The following is a 16,363-nucleotide window of genomic DNA, read 5'->3' on the forward strand; positions in this document are numbered from 1 at the left end:
CGAGAAAATCGTGCATGACAGGTTCCATTCGAAATTTTGAAAAATTAAATTTCACTCCAAAATTAAGTGCTTTTTGCTTCTCTCAAGGTCAAACTTCCAAATATGACCGACTGGAACAAGAGGAAGGACGGCTAAGATAAATTAACATTACGACAATGCATTTAATGCTGATTTATGACTTCATTGCTGATATATATGCATTTTTTAACGCTGTCATGGCCCTATCCAGCTTGTGCACTTACCGTAACTAAACGGAAGGGCCCCTTTTGTAATTTAGGTTTTTTTTGTATTTCTGCCGCCTATATAAGGAAAAAAAATTTTTAGTAGTAGTAGTAGTATTAGTATAATGGTTGTACTTGGGGTCTATTTTTCGTTCATTTCGGCAGTTAGGAATAACCGCTAAAAGGTAGCGATTATCGAATGGACGAAAACCTAAGAGTTATGAACTGTTTTAGTTCAGGATCTCTACCTGGGGGCAAAGTTGAGGCACCAATGGAATTGCTGCCAATTTTTTTGGATAAATTCTTTCGTGCGAGAAATATCTGCTTGACAAACTAGTCCAAATTTCAGATGAAATGAGAAAAATGGTTTTTACCCGCGCAAGATGACACAGCAAAACGACAATGGCGGCACAAAGTCGTGCAACGGCCATCAGTCGTATAAATCTGAGAAGAGTTCAGTTCTGTCTCTTTATCACACTGATGATTTTCAAGTGCAAATATTGATCGGCAAAGGTTTCTACTCTGATGTATACAAAGTGAGCAGCAATGTTTTTTTTATAAGAATGGCCCATATTTATTCTAAAAAGAATGTCTCGAGTGTGTTCTAAAAACTCTTGCGGAATCCACTGCAAGTAGTTTTCTTAAACAGAGTCTACCTCGCAGTACAGGTTGCAAATGCTGCATGTGTCCTCGGCACAATTAAGGATTTGAAATACTTTTGAAGAAATTTATACGTAAGCTCTTGTTTTAAAGATAGAGACTTTCAAAAAGCTCGGACAGACAGAATTAATTAAAAAGAGCAACTGTCTAGACATCAACGGAAATTAAAACTGAAATAAACATAACGTCGAAAGTTCATAAAGCACTTACAGGATCTACTTAACAACCCCTCTTTCAAAGGGGGAGGAGATCGTTAATAAGATTACTTGCAGGGAAGTTTCGACCAATCAGAATGCAGCAAAATTCGAATTTACATAAAATGCTGTAGTGCGAATTTACTGTTTTTATTTAGTGTCGAAATGTTTCATAGTAAAATCTGTATGTTCATCGCAGTATTTAAAAATTAGGCTAGCATAATCATCGGATAATCGACAATCTCGCATTTTGAGTTTGGTCTGACAAAAAAGCCAAGGTTGTTCGCTTCAGATTTTGCATGAAGAAAAGCGTCGAAAAGCACTGATTGCTCATTTGAATTAATTCTGTCTGTCCGAACTTTTTTGCTACTAATTATAATTTTTGTGAGCGTTATCATGTAAACTCATTTTAACTTTTCTTTTACCCTTGCGATAAGCAAGGCTGTTGCAACTAGGGACTAGATTTTTGCCCCGTAAATTAATTTGTTCACAGAATGGAAGAAATGGTAATCAATATCAACTATTCAACATGAACTGATAATATAACAGCGTGATCAGTTTATGATGGTTGCATGTGGTTGGGGTCCACAGTAAGTGTTCTTTTTTTCCGCTGAAGGTTGGTCGGCCTTAATTTTGTCGGCTTATTTTCCCGATGTTTTTTTCTGGATTTTTTTTGAAAAAATCTAGTTCTTGAATTATTTGGAAAGGTTTTGGGAAAATTTATAGTTTTTTTCAGTCGAATTGTCTTGTTCAGCTGTTTTGTCTCGGCTCTTGTATAATGATTTGAAATTGCATAGTAATCTAAATCTTTTTCCTACTTGTAAATTAAATCAGAAAAAGGAGTTTTTGAGTTTTTCATTATTATGCGTCATATTCACTAAAATAGTTGCTTGTATATTCTTATTTCGCTTTTTTTTGCTGATGATGAAAAACACAATTTTTGAAATTTTTCGCAGTTTCTAAATTTTCTGCGTCGCAAGTGATGGGAAGCTCGGCTTCGCTTTTACATTTTTTCCTTTTATACTTCCCTGATTCATAGGGTTTTTGTCTGGACTACATGATTTAGTTTGTACTAGTGAAGTAACTTAGGTTAACTTAGTAATTTTTGACCTTTTGATTACCTCAAAAAATTGATTCAAGAGAAAAAACCGTGTAATGCAATGCAGTTGTGCTAGCCTAGCTTTAAAAGACAAATATAACTTTGTTTTGTTTTGTTGAATTCTAAACTAATTGATGATAAGCTCTGTTCAGTGTTCGTGTAATGTTTTTAAATAGTTCATGAGATAACTAAAGTGGAACAAAGCTGAATAAAGCATACAATAATCGAAGACAAAAATGTTTCTCTAGCTTTGATGAAATTGACCTCTTTGAAATATATTCTATCGGGATCATTTTTTATATTTAGGTAACAACAGAGGATGGTTATCCTTTGGCTCTTAAGCTTAATTTGGATATTCAGAACAAATTCAACTGCTTGAGAGAAATACAAATACTGCGGCAGCTTAATCATCGAAATGTCCTCGCTTTCAAAGGAGTTTGTGTTTCGCAAGGAGCTTTGCACCCTCTCACGGAGGTAATAGGTTTTGGATAAAATCATTCTCAGCATCATTTACAGGGAATCTTTAAATCATTATTTGTTTAGTTTATGAATGGGGGCTCACTCGCAGAGTTCATTGCCTCGGAAGCTGCAATTGATTGGAACTCGAAATGGTTCATTGCTAAAGAAATTGCCGCTGCAATGGAGTACTTGCACAAGCAAGGATTTTTTCACCGGGATTTAGCCTCAAAAGTAAGTGTCTGTTTTTTTTCGAAGATCGACGAAGCCAAAAAAATTTATATTTGAATCTTTGAAGACACAAAGTTTTTATTTGAACTTAGTATATGAAACTGCTGTTTAAGAGTCGATGAAATAAACGTAGTTCTGAGTATTATATAGGTCGCGATTTTTTTTTTTCATTTTTCGTCAGAAAAAGTATTGAAATTAGTTCTGGCTCAAATTTACGTTTCGCCGTTTGACTTTTCTTTTGATACTAACTTCAGTTCATTTTCTTTGTTAAAAGGAAGGCAAACGCCTCTATCGAACAGTTAGAGTGTAAAAGTCGCGAAAACATCTAGTTTCGAAAATGGAATTTAATTATAGTTTTCTAGCGAAATAAATTTTACCTATGGTTCCAGTGTTCTCAAGTTGGGTTAATTTTATCAGAAAAGTTTCAATCATAAATTGCTCCAAAAATTCAAAGAGCTTTAAGGTCATCTAATTTTTTCCTTGTAATTTCGAAGTTCTGTATTTTTTTCTGTTCACTATAATTACATTAGCCCGTTTAAACGGAAACTTCATAGTTGAAATTAGTGCTAATTCTTTAAAAAATATGTTTAGAATGTATTTCTGGAGAAAGATGAAATGAAAGGAATTCAGCGCGCAGTTGTAGGTGATTTTGGACTCGCCATCCAAATTCCGTCAAAACAGTAAGTTAGATTATCGGAATTATTTCGCTCAAGAAATAATTTTTTTATCGAACTTGAGCTCCTTAATTTATCCATGGTAATAAAGATAACAAGACTGCTCGTATCAGGGCGATGCCCTGAATGTTCCGACTGCCTTTTAAGATTTATGGAGCAGTAATAACATTTAAAAATTCAATGAAATATAACAAAATCAAAAAAAAAATTTCTAAAATTTGAAAATTTTTATGAAAATCATCCCCCCACACGCCATACAAAGAACAAAAGGATAGATTTCGTTCCTTTTAACAAACCAATTATGGCAAATAAGCTTCTTTTAACCAACTTGGAACGATTTCTAAGACGGATTAACTCTCGGCTTACGCGTTAATAGCGCGAAATATATCGCGCGTTAATTGTCCCAAATCGGCCAAAATGGCAATCTTTAAACCCCCGTAACTTTACGACAAATGATCACAGGTGAAATATCTTTTCAAATTTGAGCTCAGGACAACAATACCTTTCGAATGATGTAAAAAAAATTCCGTCAAAAATGGCTAGTTAAAAAGTCGAATTTTGTCTGAAGAAAAAAAAACCCACCCCGAGCACAAATATTCCGTTACTTTCGTATCGAAAGTCGGAACAACAAATAAAAATCAAAAATAGCAATATTAAGCAAAAAGAAGGCATAGCTGAGCCTGTAACATCCCAACATTTAATCGAAATTTTCCGAATTTTGTGATTGTAGAGACGCAGTCAAGCTTCCCGTGGTTGGTTCAGCATTCTGGATGGCACCAGAATGTCTCAGCAGACGAGAGAACGAGCCGTATGATCACAAAGTGAGCACAGTTTATTCAAAGTGCAAAAAAAGCAATGGTGGCGTTTCATCCAATTTTCTGATAGCCGATCATATGGTTCGAGCCGATCGTTTTAATAAGATAGTCTGTTTGCACATAGATTTGTGTGTAATATCAGATTTAAAGGTTGCTTCAAATCTAATCGATGCTTGTTTTTTTTTTTAAATGTTGCCGTTGTGCATGTGTGTTTGTAGATTGATGTGTTCTCGTTCGGAATAGTTCTGTGTGAACTCTGTGCTCAAGTAGACGCAGATCCAGATTTCCTCCCTAGAACTAATGTGAGTTTCCTTATCTAATATTAACTGTCTCAAAGTCAAAACTTCCATCAATTTATGAGTGACTTTGTTGCTAAAATTTACCTAAGTTAAGGTTTTCTTGGCGGTACGATGCAATAAGGGTAGGCTAGTATAGGTAGGCAATAAAGGATAGCTGTGTCAGGATAGCTAGGCTCCAAACATTTTCTGTTTTGGTAATTAGTCAAAATTTTTTGTGGACTATTTGGTCTTTTAGGCAAAACATTACATTCGCTCGCAAAATGTTGTGGAAATTTATTGAAGTCGATATGCATATTTAATTACCATTGGGATAGTAAGGGTATTGCAATCGGGTACCAGATTTTTTTCCCGTAAATAACTTTAGGCACAGAATGGTTAAAATTAGAAACGGTAATCTAAAAAAATTGTCAGCTTCACTAAAGAAATGTCGGCTCATTTTTTTTTCAGCTTATGTTTATTCGGCTGAGTTATCATATTGTGAAATGATTGTTTTTTATATAGTTTTTTTACTTTATAGTTGCTTTTAATGTTCTTTTTAACCTGATGTTTGAAATTTTACATAACTTGACTTTTTCTGTTTTCTACTAACCTTGACTTCATTCTGCCCAAATGATTTCGGCCTATTTCTTTTTCGTTTAGTGACCTAATTTCGATTCGTTTCAAGGAAAACAATTTTTTTGCTCACCTTTCGACGAGCGTGTCTGGGTTTTGAGGGTGAAGGGACCTTAGTAACTTAAGTCATTGATTTTTTTCAGCTTAAAGGGGGATTTCTGCCAAGGTATTTTTCGTCTTTGTTACCGTTTGGTTATTTTTCTTCCGATGCTTGTTTCACATTCGATGGTCTCAATTGTTTTTTTTTTTTAATTTGTAAACTAGCCTTATTTTTTATAGATCTAGTTTTTTTGACATTTTCGATTTTTTACTGATTTACTAGCTTTTTTCTTTTGTATCGCAAGTGGTGCGAAGCTCATCTTCGCCTCTGTGTAGATGAAAAAATTTTCAGCCGGTTACATTTAAATATATTAAATTTCAGCCGATTGAATTTAAATATCGGAAAAAATTTTCAGCCGATTAAATTTAAATTGCCATATTGCGTCTTTCGCAGAGCGTGTCTGGGTTTTGAGGGTGAAGGGAACTTATTAACTTCAGCCATTGATTTTTTTTCAGCTTAAAGGGGAATTTCTGCCAAGGTATTTTTCGACTTTGTTACCGTTTGGTAATTTTTCTTCCGATGCTTGTTTCACATTCGATTGTCTCGGCTGTTTTTTTTTAAATTTGTTAAACTAGCCTTATTTATTGATAGATCTAGTTTTTTTGACATTTTCGATTTTTTACTGATTTAGTGGCTTTCTTCTTTTGTATCGCAAGTGGTGCGAAGCTCAGCTTCGCCTCTATGTAGATGAAAAAAAAATCAGCCGATTAAATTTAAATATCTTTTTAAAAAGGGAGCAAGTAATTGTCCAGATAAATTGTGGGTTCGAAATCAGAATAGACAAAAAACTCAACCAGATTTCGATATCTTGCACAAAAACTTGTAGATCCGCAAACACTGAAAATCGAAAAGGTTCAGGTATACAAAAAAGAAAAATAGTCGGGTTTTCAGAATGTAGTAGCGGTCAAATGTAAATTAAAACTACTCTAATTTTTTCATCATTTTTTACGCGATAAACAACTCCTATAGTGCCTACTTAAGGGAAATTTTATACGGTCAGTTACGCGCGAGAGATACGAAAATCATCCATTGACGTCACTGTTTCAAAGACTGTGGGGAAGTTTAAATGTCAATTGGATATTTCCTATTCGCCTTTTGTTTCTGAAGATACCTCTATGTTTTTGATTACTTCCTTTTCGCATCTGGAACTTCTTCGATTACCTTCCGTTTCAATGACGTATATTCAATACCATAATTTGATTATTTCAAGTTTCTTTTGTTCAGGATTTCGGAATTGATTGGAATTTGTTCCTGCCAATGCTTAATAAATTCAACTGCCCCTCTTCTTTTGTCAACATTCTGGAGAAGTGCAAAGAGGTAAGTAATATACTGTGCCAATTATCACTTGATAATAATCAAATTAGTACAGCAGTACTAGCTACCATGAAGTTTTGACATTTTACATGGTCTATAAGAAAAACTTCCGGTTTTGATTTGACTTACAAAAAGCAGCCTTGGGTTGTTTTTTTTTTCAATCAAGACGGCGTTGCAAGTAACTGCACCTCACAATATAGAACAGAAGCATTTTTCTTTGATTGAAAATCAGCGAATAAATTTGTTTTCGCTAATTGATAAAACTCGTTCTAGTAAAAAAGACTTGCTTTTTTCTGAAATTTTTAGAAGTTTTTTGGTGTCCCTTTATTTACTTCTATTAAATTTTATTTTCATTGTAATTGGCTACATAGTTGATGAATCAGAAAATTTGCCTTGCTGGTAGAAGTCGAATAAGTATAAGCAAATATTTTTCAATCATTCTTTTTGCAGGTCAACCCAAATATTAGACCGGAGTTTACAGAGATCCGCTGTTTTTTGGATGACAACGACTCGTCCTCAAAGTCTACCGCACGGCAAATCATTACAGGTAAAAACAATATTTTGCTTCATTAAAAGCTCTGAGTCTTCGATTCGTAGTGCTTTTGAGTCAACCGCACATCCTCATAGTCACCTACTGTAGAATCTTTTCTATGCATGTTTACCATTGCGTCTAGCTAGTGTATTGCAACCGGGCATTTAAACTTTTTCGTAAATTATTCGATGTACTTTCACAGTCCTCATCAGTTTGTTGTATAAGCATATCAAATTCGTGCTACGGTTTATATTCAGGAACTTTGATTTTTGCTTGGAAATTGAACTTTATAACTATGAACGATGTAAGTGTCAACGAACGTTGTAAAACACTTGTATAGGTCGAGTTGAATTTTTTCGGGAAATGCTATAAGTACAGTAGTGCTTATGAATACAGCTATCAATTTACTTATTAATTTTTTTAGTTGCAGATTAGTGGTAAATAAGCCATGTGTGTTTTATTCAAGCACTGAAACATCTAGTGAAACAAGTTTTTAAAGTTTTTAGCGTCATCTTGGGAATAAAAAGCTTCAAAAATTCTATAAAAAAATGATTTTTTTTAAATAAAATTTTTAACAATTCTTTCATTGTTTTTATTAGACATTTTTCTAAGAAAACTGTTTTACAATATGCCTATTTTAATATGAATATCAGAAATGGCTAGAATCTAGTCTTTCTTTCAGATCACACCAACCACGCGCAAAAAATGATTTTTTGTCATTTTTTAAGAATGTGGTCGGAACATTCTGAGCTACTTGCACAGCAACCGGCTCTCCTTGTTAACTATTAGTTTTTGACTTAGTTACATGCTACGAATGATCTTCTGTGCAAGTATTATTTCACGGCATTTCGAGTACAATTTCAAAAAAATTTTAGTTGGCCTCGATCTAACAACCAAGGAATGAAAAGAAAGTTTTTATTCCTTTTATTTCCAGCAATGGTTTTTTCAATATTGTTGAAGAAAACTTGTGATTCTGTGTTTTTGACCAGGAATTTAATATCTTGCTTTCAGTTTTGTAAAATACATCAAAATTGTGTTATAAAACAATTTCGCAGTTTTTTGGGTAAAAATGTTTCTGACCTTTGATGTCTCTTTTTTTAAGGTGCATGCAGTACAGCTTGTTAAAACTTCCGATGGTTATACAAGCGAAGCGTAGTGTATAATATGAAGAATTAAATAGCTTATTTGGTATATTTCAATTTAATCATTTAGAAGATTATTTAAGGATAAACAATTTGATGGCATTTGTTGCTGCTTCATTTTTAACTAGTGTTAGGTCCACTTTGAAAAAAAAGATGTATTTTGAACATGAATGGGATTTGTTGTTTTTCGTTTTTTTTGCGACGTTTTGCAAAGTTTTTGCACTTTTCGCAGTAATTTCAATTTTTTTTTTCAAAAACTACAACCGTTTTTCAACAAAATTACACCAATGAAAAAACCGGCTGCTTTCCTATGTGCCTGCATATTTTGCGAGTCTTTTTTCTCGCGCTCTGCGGCCCTCGAAAGTTTCAGGGGGGTTTTTGGCCATTTTGTTTTAGTTTTTTCTTTTTCTCAAATATTAAATGCACGAATCTGAGATGCAGGTTTCAATCAAAACCCACAAATTATGGGGATCTCCCCTTGTCATGTGGCTATTCCTTGAAATTGGTTAAAAAAAGTTAAGGTCTCAATTAAACCCATTTTTCGACATTTTGCTTAATTTTCATAAGTTTTCTCAAGAAATACCCTTCGGAGATTAAGGGTTTATTGGGATTTAGGTTTAACCAAAAGAAGAAGTTTTGTTAATTTTCTCTGCGTAAGCGGCTCTGCTCTGCGTTTTTTGGCAAAATATTTTTTCCCTAATTAGAACCTGCTCATTCTGAGGTTAATAGCTCTTTAAAATTAACGTGATGCTTAGATTTTCACTGCGTAATCTGTTTTGCCCTGTTTTTTACAAAGCTGATATGGACTTCAGAGAAAATCATTTTTAAATTTTTACCGTTTTTCTTAGAAGTTACGTCTCTCGAAAACTACTTGCTAAATCTGATTATAAGGGTTCAATCTGAATAGTCAGTCAGGGTGCGGAAATCTTCAATCTAAAAATCAGGCTATTCTCATGCTTAAGTAGAGAAAGGTTTATGGATTTAGGAAAAGTCAAACTATTGAATTTTTATCGATTTTTGGAATCTTTTTCACTTTTTGTTACGAAAACTAGCCGGCCAAATCTAAGAAAAAAATCAAAGAGCACGTAATAGTTTTCCCTTTTAAATAAGCGGTTATTTCCCTTCTAAAGCAGAGAAACACTAGGGTTTGGCGCAAAGTCCATTTTTTGACATTTTGAAAATTACGCATATCCGTATCAGTAAAATGTATGATTAAAAGTATTAGAACATGTAGATGCGGGGTTAGTTGGGCCACAAGCTTACTTCCAAGCAACCGTTTCGCAGATGCGAGGATATGAGACTCCTTATCATTGGTCGGATATTTAAATCCGGAACATTCTATTGTTTTTTGGTCGAATTTTTTTGCAGAACATTCGCAATTTGATAGAAACTAGCTACTTTATTGGTGCGAGTGTGAGAACGTGATACTCCTCATTTCAACAAAATTTTTTCAAGGTGTGTCTTAATCTTTTTGTTACTTCAGTTTGTTTTGCGTGTTGTCCCGAACTATGGATTAGCTTGTGCTTTTATCCGCCCAATTTTGAGTGCCTCTCAGAAAACTCGTTTAGCGTCAGGTTTGGTGTCATATTAAAGCCCTATTGGTCGTTATTAGATATCCAACAAGTTCTGCTACCGCCAAAAAAAGTTTTGCGTTTTCCAGTTTTTCAAATTGATTGACACGAGACTTACAAATGAGGCGATGAGAGGCTGACGTCTCCTTCCTGCTGTTATTATCCTTATACTATTAACCTCATTAAGTTTTACCGATCAAAATTGATAGGAAACTTGGTAGTTTTTTTTAATTCTTTGATTTTGTTCCCTACTTTTTTTGCTGTGGTCGGAATATGTGCAATTTGCACAGCTGCCGGCCATCCATGTTTTTTCTAAGGCTTTGTTAGCTTACTTTCGAGTTTTGAAGCTGTTCTTTACTGTTTTACTTGGCTTTTCATTTTCTATTTTCAAAGCAGGTTTCTGAAAGTTTGTTTTCATTAATCAACTAATTTAGGAAGCAAAAATGGTGAAAAAAAATAGAGCTTCCAAGTTGTAAGTGTTGATGAACTTCCTATTGTTCATGGTATCTGTTTGGTATTTTACAGGGCAATGATGGCTGAAAAATGGGTGGGTAGTTTATCTGGCTGGAAAACAACGGGTTAGCCACGAGTGAGCTAACCGCTTAAAGTTTGTTTGAATGGTCCTTAACGACTGAACTAAACCAAATTTTGCTCATTTAACATTTTTCAAATCGATTTCATGCTGAATCAATTTAATGAATTCATTTTTTAAAAGATTGAGTTTGAGCATTCCATCATTTAGATTCTGTCGCTCATTAAAACTTAAAAACTTTGTCAGTCGTTTCCTTAAATAATTAATCGGTTGTGATTCGTGCAGAGTAGCTGGTATGACAATGATTTCATCAAATATTTTTTTATTTTTCAATTATTAAACGCAGTGAAGAACTGATAATTTTTGCTCCCGAGGCTGACAAAAAAGGTACTTGTCCAAATTTATTATCGCTGTTTGCCGTAATAAAAACTTCTGCAAAATTTATACAAGATTTTAATTTATTTGGTTTTACTGCTTTTTTTATAGGTGCTGGAAATATTTTAACCCCGGATAGTCTTGAAGACTCAACGCGTTCTTCAAATGTCTTTGAAGCTCCCGGTAACTCAGGAGATCATTTTGATTTTCTGGAAATAAGAAAACAGAATCCTTTCCGATCTAATTCCATTTCCCTCCCGTTCAAATCTGGAGGTTTGAAAATCTGGGATCGACCTTCAGAACAAGAAATATTCGCAGCGATGGACAGTGAACTTTGCTTGGCAGTTAAAAGCGCAGGCATAGAGTTAGACTGGCATGGCTTGAACGAGGGAAAACGAAACAAATCTCCTCAGAAATTAACACGAACTGTTTCGGATTTATCGAGTGTGCATAGCCAAGGTCATCAAACGCTACCAGTGAAAAGAAAAGGACTGAAACGTGATGATATTGTACAAAGTCAATTATCATTTGCACAGAAACCCTCATTGAACAAAAGTCAAGTTGTAGTTACACAGTTAGCTCAAACTTCGCACACGCCACCGATCGAGGAAAACCAAAAAGTTAGCAATGGCAATGGTGCTCAAGTAACGAATATGAACGGATTTTTAACAGTTCGAAACTCAAATATAGTTACGCGGAAAGAATTTATCTCGCCTGGTATTTCAAAAATACGTAAGAAGACTCGAAGTTTGCAGAATTTAACTCGTGATCGGACTATTATTTCAGAAGAGCGATATTCGCGTAAGTTGTCTTTCTTTATTTTCGAATTTTTTTTCGCTTAAATCAAAAATAAGATTTAAAATTCGGATGGTGTGATTTTTCCTGAAAAGTTGCCTGCCTTAATTTTTTCTACTGAATTCGGCGGTCAAGGATTTTCAGCAGTGCTCAGAAAATTGGTGTTCCGAAATCTCTCAAAACTATAAAAACCTTATTTTGCAAAAATTTTTGTGCCGCTGGCGAATATATTCAAAATAAACAATTTTAAGGCATTTTTCAAAAAGGTGACCGAAACTTTTTTTGGCTCAAAGTGAGTTCATATTGCCGCATTTAGAACTGTCTGCGACTCTGCGAAAAGCTGTTGTCTTAAATTGAACCAAAGGGGGTCTATGGGCGTTGCTGGGTGAAATGCGCCGCTATCAAATGAATCAAGTGGCCAGGGTAAATTTTAGATTTGTTTTTGATAAGGCATACAGCGTTGGATATTGCGATGATCCGGCCTTAGGTGTTTGTACCCCTCAAATGCTTGTTAAATTCTGTCCTTTTTTACATCTATGACCAATGGCTGAGCAATCTACCATTGGCGACATTGTATTCTGTCTTGATTGGGGAGTGCGCGCTGATTCTTAAAAAAAAATTGGAAAAAAGTGCCTAAAACCGCATCTTTGGTCTATTTATTTAGCTGAAAAGATTCAATGTCCAAAGTTATTTGTATTTTATTGGCTGTATTTTTGTAGCACGATTGAAAAGTTGGGCAACTGTTGATACTGCTTTAAACAATTCACTTCTTGAATGCACCCCAATTTACACTCGAGGCGAAGAAGAGGAGAACGACAGTTCCGAACTACTTCGAGCGTCACATCACGAGGACAGCAAGAAGCAGTCGGAACATGACATAGAACAAAGTGAAAACGTGAGCCTCGAAAACATAAATGTGAGTCTTGACAACGTGAGCTCATCGGAGAAGTCTCACCCTGACATTCAGCTAAAGCAAAATTTGTGTGAGCAAGTCGATGAGATGTTCAATTTTCTTTCGTATGAGTCAGAGAGTGATTTGACGTCATTGCCTCATAGTCCGGAAAGGGGGCTGGTGGGTTCCAGTGGAAGTATAGATCAACAGCCTTCGGCAGAGTCTTCTCAGACGGAAAAAGGTGTCCAAAGCGACAGTTCGAAGGCTAAAGAAAAGGAAGCTATGGACACCAATTACAGGTAAGGGTGCCCAAAAAAATTTCTCCGGCATCTTTTTTGATTGTTTATAGAACTCTCAAGAAATTTTAATGGTATCAAATCTGTCTTCGTCAAACCAATCTAAAGTCAAGCGTTTTTTAAATGGAACAGCAGCGCCAATGATTAAGAACTAAATAATTATGATTGATTTTCCATCGCTTTAGTTTAATTCTGGGCGTTTTTCTGTTTAGCGTTCCAACCTGGAATCTTTTTTGTTATTTTGAAAACTGGATCAGGCTGCTCGAGTCTGGTTGTTTGGCCAAAAGAAAAGCTGAAGCTTTGAAATACGTCAATGAACGAATTATTTAAATACGTCGCTGAAAAAAGTTTGATTTTTTATAGTGACGAGTTACGAGTATTCACGTATCCCTCGAGTGACAGGTTTCACGCGAGATTAGACGACGAAGAGAGAAAGAATTCAAACCTGGAGACTGTGGTCATGAGTCAACCCGAAAAAAGAGTAGAGCCATATCCCCTCAGTAACCAGACCGAAGACCTTTCTAAACAGAACATTCTGCGAGTGAAGAGAAAAAAGACAAACGGAGCAGATATTTGTCCATGCAACTGCAGAGTGTGCTGAAAATAAGTCTATCTTTAAAATTTATATCATTTTCCGCTGCTATTCATATCAGATTCCTCAATTTATATAAATGATTGTGATTTGAAACTGAGTAAGAACTTCTGCTCGATGGTACAGTTTTTAAATTGGCCGAAATTAAGCGCTATTTTAAAATCGCTGGTTATTTCTGCAATTGTTGAGACAGGATTGACCTGATACTTGTTTTCGTTGGTTGATATGATTGATGAATTACTTTCTAGTGAAAAAATTGGGTATTTTATAAAAAAAAAAGTCAATCAGTCATTATCCTTGCGATAAGCAGGGGTATTGCAATCGTGTATTATCCTTGCGATAAGCAGGGGTATTGCAATCGTGTACTAGATTTTTTTTCGTAAATAATTTTGTTCACAGGTCTCTCCTCGTGTATCCTGGACTCATTACTATCGAGTGTTTCTGTTTCAACAGACAAACTTTGAGCATGTTAGCAATTTAAATGTCTGGTCTTTTTGAAGTTTGCCTTTTAGCCTGGTTGTATTTTACCTACCCGATTTTTACTTTTTTCTTTAAACTTTTTAAACCCGATTAAAGTTTTTTCTTTATTTTTTTGTCTTTTTTCGGCTTAATAGGTTTCCGCGTAGTTTATATGGACTTAGTGGCCTCTTAATGCGTTGTTTATGGACCGAAAAAAAATCGATGTATTTTTGTGTTTAAATGGTAAGGGGACATGAGATTTTTTTGAATTTTGAATTTTTTCAATGCTTTTTTCGGCTTGAAGCGTTTGTGCTCAGGCAATTTCGGCTTTGTTACAACTTGCTAATTGTAAATTCAGTCAAATTTTATCCGGTGTAATCTGGTGTAGAGGTATTATAACTGCTTGAGACGGCAAAAGCTTGTAGTTCGAATGCGAGTGGGACCTATTATTTTGCAAATAGAGTTTTTGTGCTGTTTCGCGCTATCGTCCGTCTGTTTATTTTTGTGGGCTTAGTTCCCGTAGACCGAAGGTTGAGCTTTAATCGAAGGTGATCTAACACTCATTCTGGAGATGACGAAGCCCAGGAGTTCCTTTACAAACAAGGCCTGCTTTTTTGCAAATTGAAATTTTCCTACTTTTAATTATTACCTGTCTGTCTATTTTTGTTGGCTTAGTTCCACAGAGAGGGCTTTTTTGAAACTTCGACTTATTTTTAGCATCCCGAAAGCTCCTTGTAAAGTTTCTATTAGTGCGCATATTCTTGTTCGGATATTTTGGGCTTGTTCATTTTTAATTGACAAAAACGATTTTTTGAAGGTTCTTAATTGTTCTCGTTTTCTGGGTGATTTTTTTTTTCATTTAACTTTGAAGCTGAGAATCCCTGAAAAGGTTAACAATTTCAACAGCAACAAAATTGCAAATGATTCAAATAAACAAGCTGTTTACCCGTCAAAACTCTTATAAAATCTACTGATGCCTTAAAGAAGGTTTCTTAATTTGACATGAAGTATTATCGATCTATACCCTTGCTTCCATCGATAAATTTTTTGAAGTATTGATGTTTCATAGAGTTCATCTTCAAAATTCATGTGTATGAAACAATTTGATTATGAAATTGAGCATGATAGAATTGATGCCCTTGCAAGAATAAAAAACGCAACTAAGCTGAAAAAAGTCCGTCTATTTTCCTCAAATTTAACAAAATATTTGACACTAAATCTAACAAAATATTTGATCAAGCATCTACATCCGTCATGAGCTTTCACTAGAGATTTACACATTTTTGTTAAGATAAAATAGGAAGCTGTTCATCAAAGTGCTGCCAATGTGTGCAAAAAAGGTGTTTTTTGAAATTAGTTTAGAAAGTTGTTGCTTACTTTAACAATAAAACAAACTTTGTAAGCGTAAGCGAAAGCCACTTAAACCGCGGAAAAAAGCTTTTGTGCAAAAACAAGTGTGCAAAAAAAATAAGTGTGCAAAAAACAAGTGTGCAAAAAATAAGAAAAAATATTGAAAGATTAATAATATAATTATCCTGACGTCATTCTGGGGACCCAACCCCCAGGGGGAGGGGGGGATTTAAAGTTTAAAAAAAGTTTGTTTTTAATACTAGGACCGATGGGACAGGCGACGGGCACCCAAAGATCTCACTGGCATGTAGTCTTTGCCGGCTCTTTTTCCTTCCCCCCCCCCCCCCCCACCTGCAATTTTTTACATGTAAATTTGTTGACGACATTGTCCGATTGATATGAAAATTTACATAGAGACTAATAAGGCCACGACAAACATATTTGGTCTTCATACTCAACCTCGTAAAACCACTCATTACATTAATATAATGAAGCTCGTGTGAGGTGGGGGAAAAAGGAAAAAGAGCCTCTTTGCCGATGTCGCTCTAGTCGGTGGAGTTGGAGTCGTACCACTCCATCAAAATGAGTGTCTGCGACATGGCACTTTTTGGGTTTTTGCAGTCGATTGATCAATTGTAAATGTAATTGTTTGATACAGAGCGAACAAAACGAATAAACGAAATTATTCGAATAATAAATATAAAACGAAAACTTGAAATTCACAACTCGTTTTTCTCAAAATGAGTCAATTTAGACAAATAATAATGATGGCAAAACTTGTTAAAAATTTTATTAGAATTATTACGCTGCAGTTTGTTTTGCGAAGTTCGAACCCAGCATTTTTTCGCAAAACCGATCTTTTTTGACTTCAATTGTAAAGTCCGTCTTTTTTCCCCCGATTTAACAAAATGTTTGAGTACACCGAAAATATTTAATGACCAAGCATCTACATCCCTAATGAGCTTCTACTACAGATTAACAAGTTATTTGTTAAGATTGGATAGAAAGGTGTTCATCAAATTGCAGCTGATGTGTGCAAAAAAGGTTGTTTATTGAAAATACTTCAGAAAGTTGTTGCCTACTTCATTAATAGAACAAACTATGTGTAAGTGCAAGCCAAAGCCACGTCGACCTAATGGCGCACTGTTTTCC

General features: G+C 34.9%; 1 protein-coding gene across 2 annotated transcripts; it reads left to right on the forward strand.

Moving 5' to 3' along the window:
- The first annotated feature begins 574 nt into the window (after positions 1-574).
- On the forward strand, positions 575-14,153 carry LOC134840389 (uncharacterized). Of its 2 annotated transcripts, none has more exons than XM_063856169.1 (11): positions 575-757; positions 2,481-2,648; positions 2,718-2,864; positions 3,453-3,541; positions 4,266-4,356; positions 4,569-4,652; positions 6,586-6,678; positions 7,126-7,222; positions 10,939-11,628; positions 12,342-12,813; positions 13,174-14,153. In XM_063856169.1, exons 1-11 carry the CDS (start codon positions 605-607, stop codon positions 13,409-13,411), a joined length of 2,322 nt encoding a protein of 773 aa, XP_063712239.1. In that variant the 5' UTR covers positions 575-604; the 3' UTR covers positions 13,412-14,153. The 2 variants fall into 2 exon arrangements, with proteins under 2 accessions (XP_063712239.1, XP_063712240.1); XM_063856170.1 differs by lacking the exon at positions 575-757 and adding an exon at positions 937-955.
- Positions 14,154-16,363: the final 2,210 nt, after the last annotated feature.

Source organism: Symsagittifera roscoffensis, chromosome 2 (genome assembly GCF_963678635.1).
Source record: "Symsagittifera roscoffensis chromosome 2, txSymRosc1.1, whole genome shotgun sequence".
NCBI lineage: Eukaryota > Metazoa > Xenacoelomorpha > Acoela > Convolutidae > Symsagittifera > Symsagittifera roscoffensis.